The 16,783-nt window shown below is 39.4% G+C and overlaps 1 protein-coding gene across 1 annotated transcript in view; it reads left to right on the top strand.

Moving 5' to 3' along the window:
• IMPG2 (interphotoreceptor matrix proteoglycan 2) overlaps window positions 1-16,576 on the top strand; it is a 34,531-nt gene extending 17,955 nt beyond the window's left edge. The window contains exons 8-17 of the mRNA XM_072345407.1: window positions 408-652; window positions 1,221-1,303; window positions 5,442-5,766; window positions 6,026-7,809; window positions 8,542-8,761; window positions 9,925-10,135; window positions 12,055-12,243; window positions 12,431-12,629; window positions 13,459-13,538; window positions 14,672-16,576. Coding sequence (XP_072201508.1) covers window positions 408-652; window positions 1,221-1,303; window positions 5,442-5,766; window positions 6,026-7,809; window positions 8,542-8,761; window positions 9,925-10,135; window positions 12,055-12,243; window positions 12,431-12,629; window positions 13,459-13,538; window positions 14,672-14,684 — 3,349 coding nt within the window. The 3' untranslated portion in view covers window positions 14,685-16,576. The remainder of the gene's footprint in view (window positions 1-407; window positions 653-1,220; window positions 1,304-5,441; window positions 5,767-6,025; window positions 7,810-8,541; window positions 8,762-9,924; window positions 10,136-12,054; window positions 12,244-12,430; window positions 12,630-13,458; window positions 13,539-14,671) is intronic.
• The last annotated feature ends 207 nt before the right edge of the window (window positions 16,577-16,783 follow it).

Here is a 16,783-nt window from a genome sequence, read left to right as displayed (position 1 = left end):
CTTCAGAGCCATTCCTGTCATTGGCACAACCTTAAAAGAATCATTCACCATAGTCATGCTGTTGGCTCTACTGATATGCTGGCAGAGAGACAGTATTTTGATCTCTTGATGGTCCCTCTACCATCAGAAGTAGAAACACAGGGCTGGGACCAGACCAGATGTTATGCTTTGGTAGCCTTTTCCTTGAGAACTTATCAGTGGTAGAAAACAGAGTCAGGCAGATACAAGTGTGAAACAAATTAAGTTATTTTTAACATAGAATGCTTAAAAGTAGTATAATTTAATTATTATTATTTTTTTTCAAAGGGTGCTGACACAGGTTCTTTGAAAAAAAAACGTATTGCAATTGCTATGTTTGAAAAACCTTGCAGTTCTCATCAGTGTTCTTTCTTTTTGTAAAACCAAAGTGGGGTGGAAGTTCACTATGCTGTTACATTTGATGGAGAAGCCATCAGCAATGCCACTTGGGACCTGATTAACCTTCATTCCAACAAGGTGGAGGACAACTCCTTTATGGGGATAGAAGATAATCCAACAGTTGTTTACACCATCAGCGATTTCCAAGATTATATTGCTGAAATCCTCCAGAAAAATGCCTTGCTTGAAAACCGTTCCTTGACGTTAGACCCTAACTCTCTCCAGCTTATTAATGGTGAGTACTGTTTAAGATTCATCAGCCCTCTGAATAACTAAAAAGGAGCCATAAGCACAAAGGTGTTGCAGTTTGTTTTGGTAACTCGGTCAAGTCATTAGGAGTAGTATCCCATGCTCAGTCCATTAGATTTGCCTTCTCAAATTTTTCTCTGACATCATTTGTAGAATACAATTCCAGTAATACTTCAACAATTAGCAGGAACAGAAAGGAGACGTAGTTCATGTGACGCATATTGCCTTCAGCATGAAGATGACCTTCAGCAGAGTAATTTTGTATTTGCCTTGAGTAGTACAAAGGAAATACCTGGCTTATTGTTGAATATACGAAGATCCTGCCATAGCTGGTGGAGGATTGAGGGTGTCCCATCCCTCTGCTCTTTCTTTTTGTACTTCCTGTCAGTGATCTGGGGATATTTCTAGAAACAAAATCTCTATGGCAAATTTTCTGAAAAGGTCTCACAAATCAGTGATGAAAAATGGTTTTCCAGTCTAAACCAATTGTTCTAAAACATTTTCTCTACACTTCTACTGCGGCTTTTATAGTCTATGTGTTTATGTTTTCCTAGTGAAAGAAATATTACACCCTACCCAAGAAGATCCATCCTGGATTACCGAACATCCAACTATGCTGGAGCATGTGGAGTTTGATGTGAGTATGGTTCTGAACGGTGTCCTTTTAATTTGTCATCTGTCCTTGTCACACATTCAGACAGCTTAATTAAGCAAGATGGAATTAAAACCAGTGCTTAGAGCTTCTCTATCTTATTGTTTATGTAAAGTATGCAGTTGGGAAAGCAAAACCTTCTGGTGAAATCTCCCATCTGATAATTTTCTATCTGTTGAACAACAGTTTCCTATGATCATCTTATATTACATAGCTGTCTAGCCATGACTTGCTCTTCAGGCTTCCTTTGTCTGTTTTTGCCATAATGTTTAGGCTGTAAATTGCTTAAAAAAAAAATAAATAAAATTGACTCACAGCACTACCTTCCTTTGGAAGTTGAGAAATAGTTGTAGGCACTAAAGCTGTCTGCTAGAAGAGGTAAAAGGGTAAGTTTTATATGCTACTTCTGTTACTGTTTTATTTTACCTGCAAGTTGTTTGTTCAGGTTTTAAAAGATGTCCACATCCTTGATGCCAGCAGTGTCTTAGTTTCAGCTGGAATGGAACTGTTTTCTTCAGAAGGTCTAGTATGATGCTGTGTTTTGTCCTAGGAGAAAAATAATGTTGATAACACACCATAACACGCCAGTGCTTACAGCTGCTGCTAAGCAGTGTTGTACAGAGCCAAGGCCGCACTCCATGAAGAGCCAAAGAAGCTGGGAGGGAACAGGATTAGGACAGCTGACTTAAACTGGCCAAGGGGATATTCCACACCATATGACATCATGCAGAAGGAGTTTTGAAGGGGGTGGGAGTTCTTCTAACTTGCTTCTGCTGCTTAGGGGCTAGCTGGCCATTTGGCAAGAGGTGGTGAGCAGTTGCTTCTACACCGCTTGTCATGTACATCTATATATGTAAATGATTATAGCTATTAGGTTTATCTCAACCCACAAGTTCTACTTCATTTATTTATTTTTTTTGTTCTCACCCCCATCCCACTGAGAAAGGGGGCAGACAACTGAGTGGTACTGAGCCACCAGCTGACCGCAATGCAAAGGAAACTGAAAATTAGTAGGCACTGGTTTCTGGTCCTTCTTATAAAAATGTATAATTATCTCTTCTGAACATCTCTGGAACAATTCAGGACATAGCTGAGTGTTCCCTGTTGGACAGGAGAGTTAGTACCCCTGAACATGTCTGTACAGGGCAGTGGGGCTTCAAGCAGAGATACCAAGTGAGGTGCCAGTGATGAAGAGATTCAATTAATTAATTCTGCTGACAGCTGAATGTTGGGACATTGTCTGGGCCTAAGGATTTACCCAGTAGATTTCTGCTCTGTTGTGTAACACACACACGCCTTCCAAAATTAAATGAGCACAATACATGTTACAAAAAACAGGACCACCTATATTTACTAGTAGGTTTTCACTCATCTCATTATGAGATGCTGTTACGAGCGCAAACAAACCTTATGTCAGTCTGGCTTCTGAAACATTTATAGAAGCAAAATCCTTAGCAACTTCACAGAAGCCAATGGTGTCTGTTCCATTGGTCACAGCTAGAATATCCTTAACTTTGTTGCCAGTTTCCCCTGATTTTTTAAAACTGTTAGTATTGAAAATGCAAATTCGTATGAATTTGCTGTACGTGGCTTAAACATGGTGTGGATTTAACTTTCAGGAAAGGGCTTTCTATTTTCTATTTACTAGATCTAGCTTTATTGAAATGTTGCATATGTTTATTCTAACAAGACAATTCTGCCATTTTTATACTGATGTGTACAGGCAAGAAGATTTTGTAGTAGAGGTGGCTCTGTGATGTCACTTAAACTAATTTTAGGGAATAGTATTTCTGGATGTGTACAGATAATCTGGGAAGTAATTTCAGATGAATTTAAGAAACTCATAAACTGCTTTAACAATAAACAAGGCTGAAATGATTATTCAAGTATTTGAACAGATATCAAACCGTTGAGGTTCAAGTAGATATTGTTACGTAGACCTGTTACCTATGAAAAAGAGTTTGGCTATTATTTTTTGTGGCTGATTTGGGAATGAGTTGGATCTGTATAATCGTACAGGGTCATGACATAATACAGGACTATCATTACTTCATCTTATTGCTAGCAGATGGTACCAACTAATCATTAATTCCTTTATTTGACTTTTACAAATCTCTTAAAAAATGAAGAAAAAAACAAGCCTAGCTTTTAAAACCTGTATTTTCTTGTTATTTCAGTTGAGTTCCAACAGGTAGAATTCATTGGCTTATTGAACACAGTGTCTTTCTGGCAGCAGGAAACGGAAAATCAGGGAGGGTGTTCTGTGTTTGCAGTCATCTGTCATATTTGTAAGCCTTTCAAGACATTAGCAAAAAAAGAACTTGCCAATATGATATTAAACTTGTTAATATAATATATAGCACTGTAACAAGAATCTTTGAATAATGTTCGTTGTCATAGGAACATCTATCCACATTAAAATAAATGATGAAGTGCAATTTCTGGCAACGAAATGCTGACATAAAAAATGTATTGAGCAGCTATTGCTGGTAGTCCTTTTTCATTCTTTATGGAATTTATATGTGTAATTTGTTTCTAATCTTGCACAGTAACTTTTTTTTCACGGGTTTATTTATAATAGTCAATTTTGCCAAGTAAGATAATTGCTGGAGCACATGTCTCTATAGTGTATGTTTTTCTACTGATTGTTACCATACATTCAAAAATAAGAGAAGGCTGGGTGGCACAACAAGTGCCTATAAAAACCTTTGTCAATTCTGGTAGACAAATAATTAGAGAGAAATACCTTCACTGCTTTATTCCTGAAGTGTTTATTCCTGAATATAGTTTGAATGAAGATAAAAATTTAATACACCTGCATCTCAACCAAGATTATAATTTCAAGACTGAGAAATATTTAGACATCATTCATGCCAGAGAGAGATTAGAAGGGAACAGTGAGAGACAGAAATGTTTATATATATTGTTTGGGGTTTTTTTTGTTTGTTTTGAACTGTCATATTTATTTCCAAAACCTTTGTTAGCTATCCACTCAACTTTACTAATCACCATCAGGAATTGGTTATTTCTTAGTAAGTTTCCCTTTCTTCATTTGGCAGTGTTTCATATCTCAAGACTCTTTTGTTGGTCAGTTTCTGACTTATTGCACAGCATTTGTAGCTGGACAGGTATCTGTGCAAAGCACACTCCTGAGTTCAGGCAGGGAGCTTACTTTGGTAGCCTTGATTAAATAAGTTAATGTCTCCATTTATTCATTTATTGCTATATGATTTCCTCATGAGACAACATGGGAATGGATTAATCTTCAAAGATAAAATGTGCTCGGTATTATAACTGTAGACCAAATCATAACTGGGGTGTGGTCTTATAAGTAAATAGTGTGCAAATTGGAGGCTTCAGAATAAATTCTTTTCCTGCAGTTCATGTAATTGACAAATTCATTGTGCATACCCCTTGTTCATCATTACTGTTGATAGTTTTCTTTCCACATTGGCATCTCAGCTTTGAGAGTGAAGTTATTCAAAATTCTAAGCATTCTTGGTTACATTGTGATCACTGTTTCCCTCCCAGGTTCTCAGACTCACAAATCAAAAGATAGTAATAAACAACCATAGGGCATATATACAGTCAAATTCAGTTTCTAAATGGGTTTTATATATACTAGTAACTATAATATCATAATTACTATAATGATTATGAAGCTGATGAGTAATAGCTGCTAGGACCTCTTCATGCCTTCAGAAGGATGACAATGTTGTGTGTATTTATCTTTGATTTAATTAGTAATGGACAGTTCAATTTATTCAGTAGGGAATAGGTAAGGACACAGGGTGAGTATAGACTGTAAATCTCTAAGTACCATTACCTGAAGCTGCACCTGAATAATTGGAATAGCTTCTTTCCCTTTTTAGTGGTCATGACCAGATGCAAAATATGTGTCATAAGGATGTGCGTTTTATATGAACACTGAACCTTATTAGCAAAGATTACGTTTGCAAATCCTTCTAGTTGGGCCTCTCCTGCTGTTTTGCATTACTTCCTCACAGAAGCAAAAATACCTTATTTTGCTCCTGGTTAACACCCTGGTTAACACCTTCATATGTTCAGCCCAGTGTGGGCAGCCAATACTACCCCTGTAATAGTGGTTATGGTTTTGTTTCAGGATAACACCTTTTCAGCTGAACGGCCTTCAGCAGATGAATCAACTGTCAGCAATACCTTGCCCTTTGACTTCACCAAACCAGATTCCACTTTAGATAGTGAAGAGTCCAATGACAACGAAATCCAACCAAGACCAGAAAGCTTGGACTCTGAAGTCAGTTTGATACCTGAAGCTCCGCTTTCTTCAGAAGCCGATGTCACATCTTTGCCGGATGGGCTGAATTTAGAGGATGGGAATCAGATTCCTGCTTTGGTCACTGCACCGGTAATAGAGCATGATTCTTTGGACTCTCTGGAATGGCTTTCAGCCCCTGATTCTTCAGATGGTAAGTTCATTGACTGAAGTTAAAGTTTGGAAATCAGTGTTTCTGAATACTCACTAAATGTATAGTCTTGATTTGGCTCATAGAATATCAGAATGAAAAGTGGAGAGGTCAACAGGCATCCTTTAGACTTCAGCATGCAAAGAGATCAGTATATATCACAGTAAACACAATGAATGCCTACTTACAGACAAAAAAAATGAACTATATTTTACTTTTTTGTATAAACAAAAACTAATTGGAAGCTCGTTTTTATTTTTAGAGTTTGAAGATACTGGACTATCTGATGACTTTCTTCTGCCTTCAAGTCCCCCTTCTCACCTTGTGCCTGAAGATTCTCCATCTACAGATGATTACACAGCTCCCTTGCTTTCTGTACCAACAGTGGCCTCCTCATCCGTCATAGAGACTGATACAAAAAGAATAGTGACTGCTGAGAAGGAAGAAGTAACTCAGGGTAGTCATGCAGACAGTAGCAATGCAGATTCTTTGTTGCATGAGTCTGTGGAAGAAAGTCCTTTTCCTTTAGAAGTACACCCAGAGGAAGGTGAAAATGATATTTATCTTGGAGGTAGAATTCTATTTGATGATGGATCTGGTTCAGCTTTTGACGGTTCAGGAAAAGGAATGGAACCAAGTATTTGGCCTTGGGATGTGGCAACACTGGAACCAGTTTTCTATCCTGGTCCTGATAGCTGGCTTGATGATGATAATGATTCTTTGCTAATCAGAACTGATGATATTCCTGAAGGTCTGATCTTAGATTATATTCTTAACTCTAGGAGTAAATTAGATGATGATCCTTCCAAAGATGAGAATGAAGGTGTGGTCAGTATAAAAGAAGATTTCCTTGATGAGTCTGAAATATTTGTCTTTCCAGAGACTACAACTCAACAGGTACCTCTGCTACAGACAGGAGAGCCATTATTTGTGGAGCCATCTACACAGACAGAAACACTGAGCTTGGATGACTCTTCTTTTGTTAAACCATCCTTACTTTTGGAGCCAACAGAGGACTATTCCTTTGTAGACATGCCAACTGGAGAAGATCCTTTTTTAGCACACAGTACAGGTCTGTCAGTTGAAGACAGTCTCTTTACATCTACAGTAACTCTTGGTATGGAGGATAGTCTCCTTACATCTACTGCAGCCCTCAGTGTAGAACGACCAGAAGAGTCCAGTGTAGGTCAGGAGATCATTTCTGTAGCAGTTGAACATCAAGATGAAGACAGGCCAGTAGTGGACGAATTATTCACAGCAGGACAGTCAAATGTAGGTGAAGCTGCCACAATACATTACTTGGACAAAAGCTCTTTAGAAACTGTTCTGACTGCAGAACCCTTTGAGGTACGCACTGATACTTCCACAGAAGAGCAGCAAACCCTAGATTCATCACTGGCAGGCAGAGACACTGGATTAGCAATGAAGAAGCCAGCTGATGTTTGGCCTACTGACAGAGTACTAGAGAAGACGTTAGATCAGGCAATACAATCAGCAATGCCGACTGCAGCTCAAATTTCTACTACAGTTCCTTCTTTAATACATCAAGCCACTGCTCTAGAGGGTTTTGCTGGACAGGATGGTACAGAACATGACACACATGTTTCCATGAGCATCAGCACCATTCTGAACTCTTATGTAACTGCAACAGCAGACACTGTTGAGCTTCCATCCCATCTCCCTCCTATGATGTCCACAGTGTCATCATCTGTGGTTACCTCAGCAAAGCTGGGAGATGAAACAACAAGAGTCTTGGATGTTTCAGTGGACCTGGATCATGTGAGCATGGTCAGCTTTTCTCCTGAGCCAAGTGAAGAGGCAAAGAGCATGACCGACAGTCATGTGGAGCTAACTACCCATGCCCACTCCACAGAGATGGCTGGTGTGGCTTGGCCTACACGTGAAAATCAAAATAGCACTCCTGTTCCATCACGAGCTTTAGTTGTATTTTTCAGTCTTCGGGTTACAAATATGATGTTTTCAGAAGACCTGTTCAATAAGAATTCCCCTGAATACAAAGCATTAGAGCAACGATTCTTGGAACTGGTAAGTATAATTTCTGTGCTAAATAACCATTTCCATAGATAGAAGTTGTTGGTAATTATGAGTTGGTCTGCACTTCTTTGCAGAGAGTAACTCAAGACTGGTGTTTCCGAATGTTATGTGTCCTTCTCTAGAAAAATGCTATCTGGAAAAGTGGGGGGTAGTAGGGGACATCATTGGTTGTATTTTGTTTTGTTTTCATTTTCTATTCAGTCAGTAGTCTCTCTAAATCTAACGATCTCATTATCTTAATTTTCTAGTGATACTGTCCAGATGATCTGCTTGTATCAGTAGATGCAGCAAATGTAGCTTAATTCAGTATAACGTTTCCTTAATTTGCTTGCGGTCTGTTCTGGATTTAGTCTATGGGGAGAGAAGCAGGATATACACTGGGACTGAGACAGAAGGAGTAAAGGAGAGAGATAGAAAAGGATAACATGCTTGAGGGAAATACCCTTTGAAATGACGTGTATGTGTTGCTTTGGACAAGGGAGAGCTCCACATACATCCCTATAACTGTGTATCTGAACTGTAAAATAGGAACTGTCTACAAATTGATATTTGATGTGAAGTACTCAGGACCCTGGCAAGATGCCTCAGTTGGGAAGAGTTTTAACACCCTTGCCATGGGATTTGGATGAACGAATTCAGACTCCTGATGCCTGATGCAATACCAACTGGCTTGAGTATAGATTCAAGGATTCAGTTTTTCTGTCATTGTCCTTTGTTTTGCAGCTGGTACCGTACCTTCAGTCAAATCTAACAGGCTTCCAGAATTTGGAAATCCTGAACTTCAGAAATGGCAGCATTGTGGTGAACAGTCGAATGAAATTTGCCAAACCTGTGCCTCGAAACGTCACCAACGCTGTGTATATGATCCTGGAAGACTTCTGCAACACTGCATATCACACCATGAACCTGGCCATTGATAAGTACTCTCTGGATGTGGAATCAGGTAAAGATGGCAGGGAAGTAGTTTTGAACCAAGGAATTCTGTTTTAACAACCTACTAAGGATCCTAACAGCTCAGATATTTCCTACTGCTTTTCACAGGTGGGGCTTTTCTAAAGCCCAGGACAGACTTTCATTGAGTTTAAGTAAACAAAAGTCTGTTATGGGACTAGACAGAGGAACAACAAACTGGGACCCACATTGAACAAACAATATGGGGCTCATGTAGAAATATGGGATTCAAACTAGCTTACATAATTGTCACTTCACTTTCATTGAGGAGTTATAGGAGGACTGGTCAGCAGGAACAGTAGTGTCCATCTCTATTGTGCTGACTTTCACATGTGGTTTGAATTTCAGTATGTGGCTGCCACCATGAGTGGTAGCCAGTTTAACTATGAGGTATCTACACAGAAAATTGTTGTTGACTTACTCTTCTACTCACAGCTTGATTGCAGTAAAATATTTCTGGCCCTTTTAGTCCATTTGTGATACAGGGAACTTTCCTTCCTGTCCAAGTTAGCCAGTAGTGTACCATAAAAGCAACCTGGAAATAGTTCCTTTGTTAAACAACACTGCTGACAAATGACAGCTGTGCTTCTGAGGAAGCTCTGCTATAAATGCAGTCTATTTAGCATGAAAAATCTTGTGATATTGATATTAAATTCCATGCCAGCCCTCTTAAGCTTGATATGCAAGACATCAGATATACAACCAGCTTGTGTTCCTTGCAGACAAAGGCACTTCACAAGTAGGGTCTGAGTGCTTGAAGTCCCCTTGCCCTTCTCTTTGTGCTGCCTATATTTTCTGTGACAAGAAGTACTGGAGATCAGCTGTGTTTTACTCATTTGCAAAATATAGTTCCAGCAGAGAGAGAACATCTGAGGTACAGCGTGTTCCAGTAAGAAAAAGAACACTCTTTATACTTGCCTTTTCAGTTGGCTTTCTGGGTGGTCTTAGCCATACCACTTAATGTGCACAGTGCAGAGGAACACATCTTAGTGCTCGTTCACCTTAGCAGAGCCCTTTGAAACTCAGGAAAGACACTTGCTGCATTTTGGCAGATTATTTTAAGTAAAAAGTCATTTGAGAAAATGGCAACAGTGATCTGCCTTAAGTAATGTTCTCTTCTATTGCTCATATTTTCTGCTTTGGGGGTATTCTCAGGAGAGCAAGCAGATCCCTGCAAGTTCCAGGCCTGCAACGAGTTCTCCGAATGCTTAGTAAATCGCTGGAGTGGGGAAGCTGAGTGTGTCTGCAATCCTGGCTACCTGAGCATTGACGGGCTGCCCTGCAATAGTATTTGTGATCTGCAACCCAACTTCTGCCTGAATGATGGCAAGTGCGACATCAGCCCTGGGCAAGGGGCCATATGTAGGTAGGTAGTCTTCTGTTTGATGCATGTGCATTCCTCTGTTCTAGCATTCCATGGGGTGTGTGCAAAATTCCCTAAGATAATGTGTTACACTTGGGATGCTTGTGATTATCAACCATGTAACGCTGTTGAGTGGAGGTCCCAGTTTTACTGTTAGTTTTCTTAAGTAAAGTTCAATAATGAGGCAGTAATTAATTTGTTTCATAGAACAGAAATGCCATGAAGTAAAGCTATCTAAAAAAATAGAAGTAATGGTGCACACTGAGTCGTTCACTTCAGTTTCTTTGAATTTGAGGACAGAATTTCCCTCCGGAAGTTTTTCTAAGAAGCAAAGTGTTAGATAATTTCATAAAAAAATATGTTAGTTGACCCCAATACAAAAATCCAGATTTGAAAGGCTTCCTCGTTTAGCATAGATACATTAAATACAGTGCTCTTACTTAAGAGAAAGGTCCCAAAAGAAAAGAAAGAATTGGTAATTTGGGTAAAATACTGTGTGGTTCATATGAAGATCAAGACGTGCCTCAGAGCGATATTTTTGCCTTTTAAGGTTCAGATGTGTTTAAACAGATGTCTGTATTTCACAGGTAACTGAAATGGCACAAGGTACTGATAAATTGATATGCCCTCTAATACGGCGCTATTTTTTCCCCTTTTTATCAATGCAATAATCTGTTTTAATATCTAATTACACCCATCAACAAAAGGTAGAATTACTCTAAAAAATATGATAGCGATAGTGTGCCCCGGTGGCGTAGCGGTAGAATTGCCGCTTGCAACACTGGAGGCTCGGGTTCGAATCCCGCCAGTGGTGCAAGGGGTAGAAGTGCCGCTCTGCTACACAGAGAGCTCGAATCCCGGGAGTTGTACTCGATGATCGCTAAGGTTCCTTCCAACTCGCACAATACTATGATACTATGATAACTAGTTACAATTTATATTAGTTCATGTGATTTTATTTTAATAAAGCTTACTTAGAACTTTAAGGAAGTTGATCTTAGGGGCTTAGCAGCTAACAGGAGAAACAATAAAATGTGGGTTTCTTTTTGTGATATGAAAACAGTTACTCTCACAGATGTGTATAGTAGTATAAATTTTATCCTATTTCCCTAACAGTGCTAACAGGAAACACATGTGCTCAGGTATGCTCTGGCCAGTACTTAGGAAGAAGCTTTTGAAAAAGCTGAAGTATCGGTTACTGCTTTTAGAAACTATTTCAGATATTTAGGTCAAAAGACTTAATTTACTGATGTTTTCTATTAATGAGGCTCACTGCTGTGAGTGGCTGTAATTCCTTGAGATTTTATAACAAAACACTCCAAAGGCAATGCAATGCAGTATATTATTTTTACTGGTATATTTTAAGTAAGTCTGTATACTTTAAAAGTCTGAAAGCTTTCATATTCAGAACTGCAGGAAAGCAGAAATGATGAATGCTGATTAAGGAAGCAATTCCAAAGATTCAGTCTTGGGAGCAAGCTCCTTCTTTTATGTATTTATTTAACCGTTGTAGAGTTTACACACTGTGAGCATTTTGCTCATTTAACACACACTCATGTACTGGCATTACAATAGCATTAAAAGATTGTTTTTTACCTTTGTAGTGTTTGATACATTACCTGCAAGGCTCTATCAGTGCATGAGCTTTTATTTAGTCTGAACACTTCATTTGTAGCATGTTACAGGGTGCTCTAAATAGCAAGTTTGCCATCACAAATGCATTATCCTTTTCTAATTCTACTTGTCTTCACATAATTCAGCAATACCAAAAGGCTGTTGCCAGTAATAATAAGAAAGTTGGTGCTCAAACTTGTGAAGGCATTTATTTGTCGAGGTGCCACAAGAAGAAATTAAATACATTTATATTAATCAGAGTTGCAGTTGTTGTTGATGTTTAATTTCCCGGTGTTTGTTTTTTGCAGGTGTCGCGTAGGAGAGAACTGGTGGTACAGAGGGGAGCACTGTGAAGAATATGTGTCTGAACCCCTGGTCGTAGGTATTGCCATTGCTTCTGTGGCAGGCTTCCTTCTGGTGGCTTCTGCTGTTATCTTCTTCTTGGCAAGGACTCTTCGAGACCAGTACACAAAGAGCGACCCTGAGGTCTCACAGGGGTATGTGACACCATCTAGTATTACAAAACACATCTGCCACAGTAAGGATAATTCCATCATAAGCCTTATATCATGCAGCTGACCAGCAGCAGGGTTTGTGTGCACCTCTGAGTGCCAGGCTTCCTTAGTCTGTCTGCTGCCGTTCTGGGCTGCAGAGAAGCTCACTGTTTGTTCATTGCTCCCCCAGGCAGGGTGACAGCCTCTCGTCCATTGAGAACGCAGTTAAATACAACCCCATGTATGAAAGTGATACGACTGGCTACAGCCATTATTATCGCAGATACCCTCAGCTAACGTCCTACAGTTCTACCAGTGCAGAGACATCTACCGACTACAGCAGTGAAGAGATAAGGCACATTTATGAAAACAGTGAGCTTACTAAGGAGGTAAATGACCTTGTTTTCATAATGCCATCGAAAAGATCTTGTGAAAAATAACATTATTTAACAATTGCAATTTGAGGCCTCAACCTTTCTCAAGAGTCTATGCTCTAGATAGATAAGTCACAACTACAGCTGCTGCAACTGTTTAAAAGAAGAGAGCAAGCAGGGAAAGAAATCCTTTTGAACAGGTATACAGAAAGGAATGTATGTGTTCTGGCTTGTAATGAATTTCACGTGATAAAAGAGCAGAATGCTTAAGTAACTGCACAGGGTTTGCTTTAGTGCTAAACATGGCCTTTAGCTTTTGATGCCAACTGACATGCAGGAATCAGCAATGCTGTAAAAACCTCCTGGCCTTTAATGCAGGGTTTTTAAAGCTTAGTACTTATATAACCTGCAAGTTAGATCATTCTGTCCTCCTACCTTGTTGTATAGGTGCTATCCATGATTCACTGAAGAGGAGAAGGGATTTACATCCAGGAGCAAGCCCCAAATCCTTAAGCAATTGTAAGAGGTGTGAATCCACCCTGTAGCCAGGGTTGTGGGGAAAGTATCTATGAGAGAGAAATGTTTCTGTTCACGCCAGTTGAAATGTCACATTCTATCCAAACCCTGGTTTTAACCGTAAAATATGACTAGATTCCAAAACTGAAGCGCTCCGCTTTTAAAAATAGCACAAAGAAGAATTTTAGCCCTGGACTGTCCAATTTCAAGGTCTCCTCCTTGAAATAGCAAAGGATATGAGTTTTATTTTCCAGGAGAAAGAAATAGACAGTTTCAGTAGTACTCTAATTTCTCTTACGTACCTAAAATTGTCTTTCTTGTATTCTAGGAAATTCAGGACAGAATTCGAATTATAGAGCTCTACGCTAAGGACCGTCAGTTTGCAGAGTTTGTTAGGCAGCATCAAATGTGAGTGAAATATCTTGTCTGTATAATTACTTTGATGTTTTCTTATGTAACCTCTACTACATTGCTATATTCTTCATATGAAGGGTCTGAAAGTGCTGGAGCACTACAAGTTAAGATTTCATTACTTTCTGAAGAGGCTCAATGCTTTTAAAGGACTTAATTTAATCACTGCTACAAGTAGGCAAGTACATTAAAAATAGTGAAGGGGAGTCCCACAGTTAACAGGTATCAGAAAAGCACTAACATCAATTTGGTCCTGAAAGCACAAATAGAACCTTTCTTAACGCTTTTAATGTAGGTGCTGCTGCCACCTGTTTTATTAGGAAGAGAAATTTTTAAAAGCATTTTTGTTTATCTTGAGTTTGCAAGACTTGGCAGCTAACCCAGCAGGTCACTAGTGCAGTACTACCATCTGATATTGTGGGCATGTTGTCAGAATAGAAAATGTATGATTCTGAGCTGTGTGCTTTGATGAAAGTCAAGCATGGGAAAGGCTATCAAGGGAAATGGCTTCAAGTTGCGCCAGGGCAAGTTTAGGTTGGATATTAGGAAGAGCTTCTTTACAGAAAGGGTAGTTAATACTGGAATAGGCTCCCCAGGAAGGTGGTTGAGTTGCCATCCCTGGATGTGTTTAAGAGCCGTTTGGATGTGCTCAGAGATATGATTTAGCAGAGGGTTTTTAGAGTTAGGGTACTATGGTTAGGCTGCAGTTGGACTTGATGATCTTCAAGGTCTTTTCCAACCTGGGTAATTCTATGATTCTATCAAGGAATTAAGTGTCAGCATTCAGTCTCCTGCAAACTGTATTCTCACTGTAGCAATAAGAAAATCACAGATAGCTCTGTTCATTTGAAAGATTCTGAAGCACAATTTCTTGGGATCAGGTTAAAAACAGCTACAGTAGCACAACCCCTGTGTTCCAAAGTCCTCAACTACAGTTTTGTTTTGTTTTTTAATTGAAAATAACTGCAGTTCACATTTTTCCATGTCACTTGTACATATTTTCATCTTGAGACAAATCGGCTTCTAAATTTTCCACAGCTGGAAAGTAGAAAGGGCTGCCTCATGTAAGTGTTGAATCCAGAGCTTGAAAGAGACCAACTTAATCGTTGCTTCTCTGTTTTTCGTTTCAGGAAGCTGCTTTAAGAAAATAAAAAGAAATCAGTAGAGAGCACGTGGGAGATAAAGACTACCTTGTTGCCATAGCAAGGGGCTCAGATGTAACTGCAAAGTTACTTATAGTCTTAACATTGCATGGATGGATACAGATGTTTTCTAAATGAATGGCTGAAATGTACAGATGTCTGTTTATCTCAGTTACCTCTGGCTTCTCTGCGTGAAGTGACAATTTTAAGAGGTGATCAGAAGTGGCAGAGGTTACGAAAGTTCATTTTTCATTAACTCTGAAATGGACAGTATACCAAGGCAAAAAATAAATCTCCTCAGAAAAGAGAAGATACGTGCATAAACTGAAAATAAAAGGCACCTTTAAAATCCTGTCTGGTATTTATCCCCTCACTGGAGTCTACTGTAGTGAATTCACAAGTACAAAGCGCTAGTGGGAAGAATGTGGTTTGCACGTGAATGGTTTGTAGGAGAGAAGCACAGTGATAGAACGCCGTTAGCATTATTTTAAAGCATAAATGTGAACATAACCTCATTGGAAATGCTGTTATTTCACACAACTGCCAGATTAAACATATGCCACCTGGCATTAGCAAAACAGCTCAGTGCTGAGGCTGCAGCCCTCTGAAATGATCTCCCCTCACAGTAAGCGTCACTGCTGGCTTGTAGTGGCCACATCTGGTGCTGGAGCACAGCAGGGCACTCCTGCAGTACAGTGTTATAATGTCACGATGGTTGGCACTCCAGCTGTTCCTGCCAGAGACACAAGCAGGTCTTCTATCATACAAATGTTGTATAAAGCTTAAGTGACTAACATTGACTTTTTTGTACATAGACAATCTGTTGTTAAGATGCATTGTTTCTTTGTTGTGTATTTCCTTACCAGCTTATTTTCAGAATGGATTGAACTGCTGACATAGAAAGATGAGTAGGTTAATGATGAAATACTGCAGTGATGTTTGTGCCCATCTTTTTTTAAAAAACCATAGTTAGTATTTACTCAGTGTTGAATTCAGCTAAACATTGGTTTCATATATTTTTTTTCCTCCTGAACTGAGCAATACTGACCCACCATGAACTGTGTTTCAAAATCAAGCTGTGCTATTCATATGTATATGTATTTGGTGAATGACAATAGTTTCTTTAGGGGGAAGAGCCAGACTCTTCTCAGTGAGGGTAGTCTTCCTCCAGCAGAAGCAGCCCTCCTGAAGCATTTTAGAGCAGCTAAATACACATGGGAACCTCGCAGAGTACAGAAATTGCATTTTATTGGGAAGTTCTGAAGGGAGCTTTGACCACTTGTTAATGTATGTGGGAGCTCTGGTTAGAGACAACTGCAGTCAGGGCTACGGTAGCTTCTACCTGTAACCAAGTCCAAGCTGCTTGTTGTCTTTACAAAGATAATTGTAGCTCTCTGCCCACACGTGCCAACAGCTACACAATAGTTTTTAAAGTTCAATGTTAGTGAGAATTACTTGTCTGTAGGCTGATTTATCTAAGCAAGTAAAGATTTGAGTGCAATTCCTCTGTGTGTTCTGGAGAACCTTGTTGGATCGCTTGCATGCATGGTATCTTTTTGCCTTGAGGGGCAGCAAGTAGCAGAGCCACAAATCTATCAAAGAAAGGTTTACAGAAATCACTGTAAGCCCAAATAATACAAGGTAGTGGCATACGGTGCAGCTTAATACTGTTGTGACCAAGTGTTACAAGACAGACAGAGGTCACACAGTGTGACCCGGTGCTCTCAGGGCAGCTGGGACCAGGTACATCTTAATAGTACTTAACTACTTGCTGGGCACACTCTCGGTTACACTGAGCTTGTGGTATTTCAGTGTATATACAGTGTCTCTTCCCTGTTTGTGTGTGTACCTATAAGCATAATGATATTTTCACTACAATAAAATACTATTTCCAAAATGCTTATTCTAGAAAATTGATGCGGGGACTGTGAGTTTGACATGAAGAAACAAGGTATCTTAGCCATGAGGAGTTGTGCACACAGTGGCAGGAAGTTTGGTGTTTGACTTCTTTTAAGACTGAGTTGGTTAAGCTGTTGAGCTCACTGCTAGCACAAGGGCTGAGCATCGTTCTTTATCACTTGCATGGTTATACTCTGAAAA

The sequence above is a fragment of the Excalfactoria chinensis genome, chromosome 1, assembly GCF_039878825.1.
Source record: "Excalfactoria chinensis isolate bCotChi1 chromosome 1, bCotChi1.hap2, whole genome shotgun sequence".
Lineage (NCBI taxonomy): Eukaryota > Metazoa > Chordata > Aves > Galliformes > Phasianidae > Excalfactoria > Excalfactoria chinensis.
The sequence above is the reverse complement of the archived record's forward strand: the minus strand, read 5'-3'. Positions and strand labels throughout refer to the sequence as shown.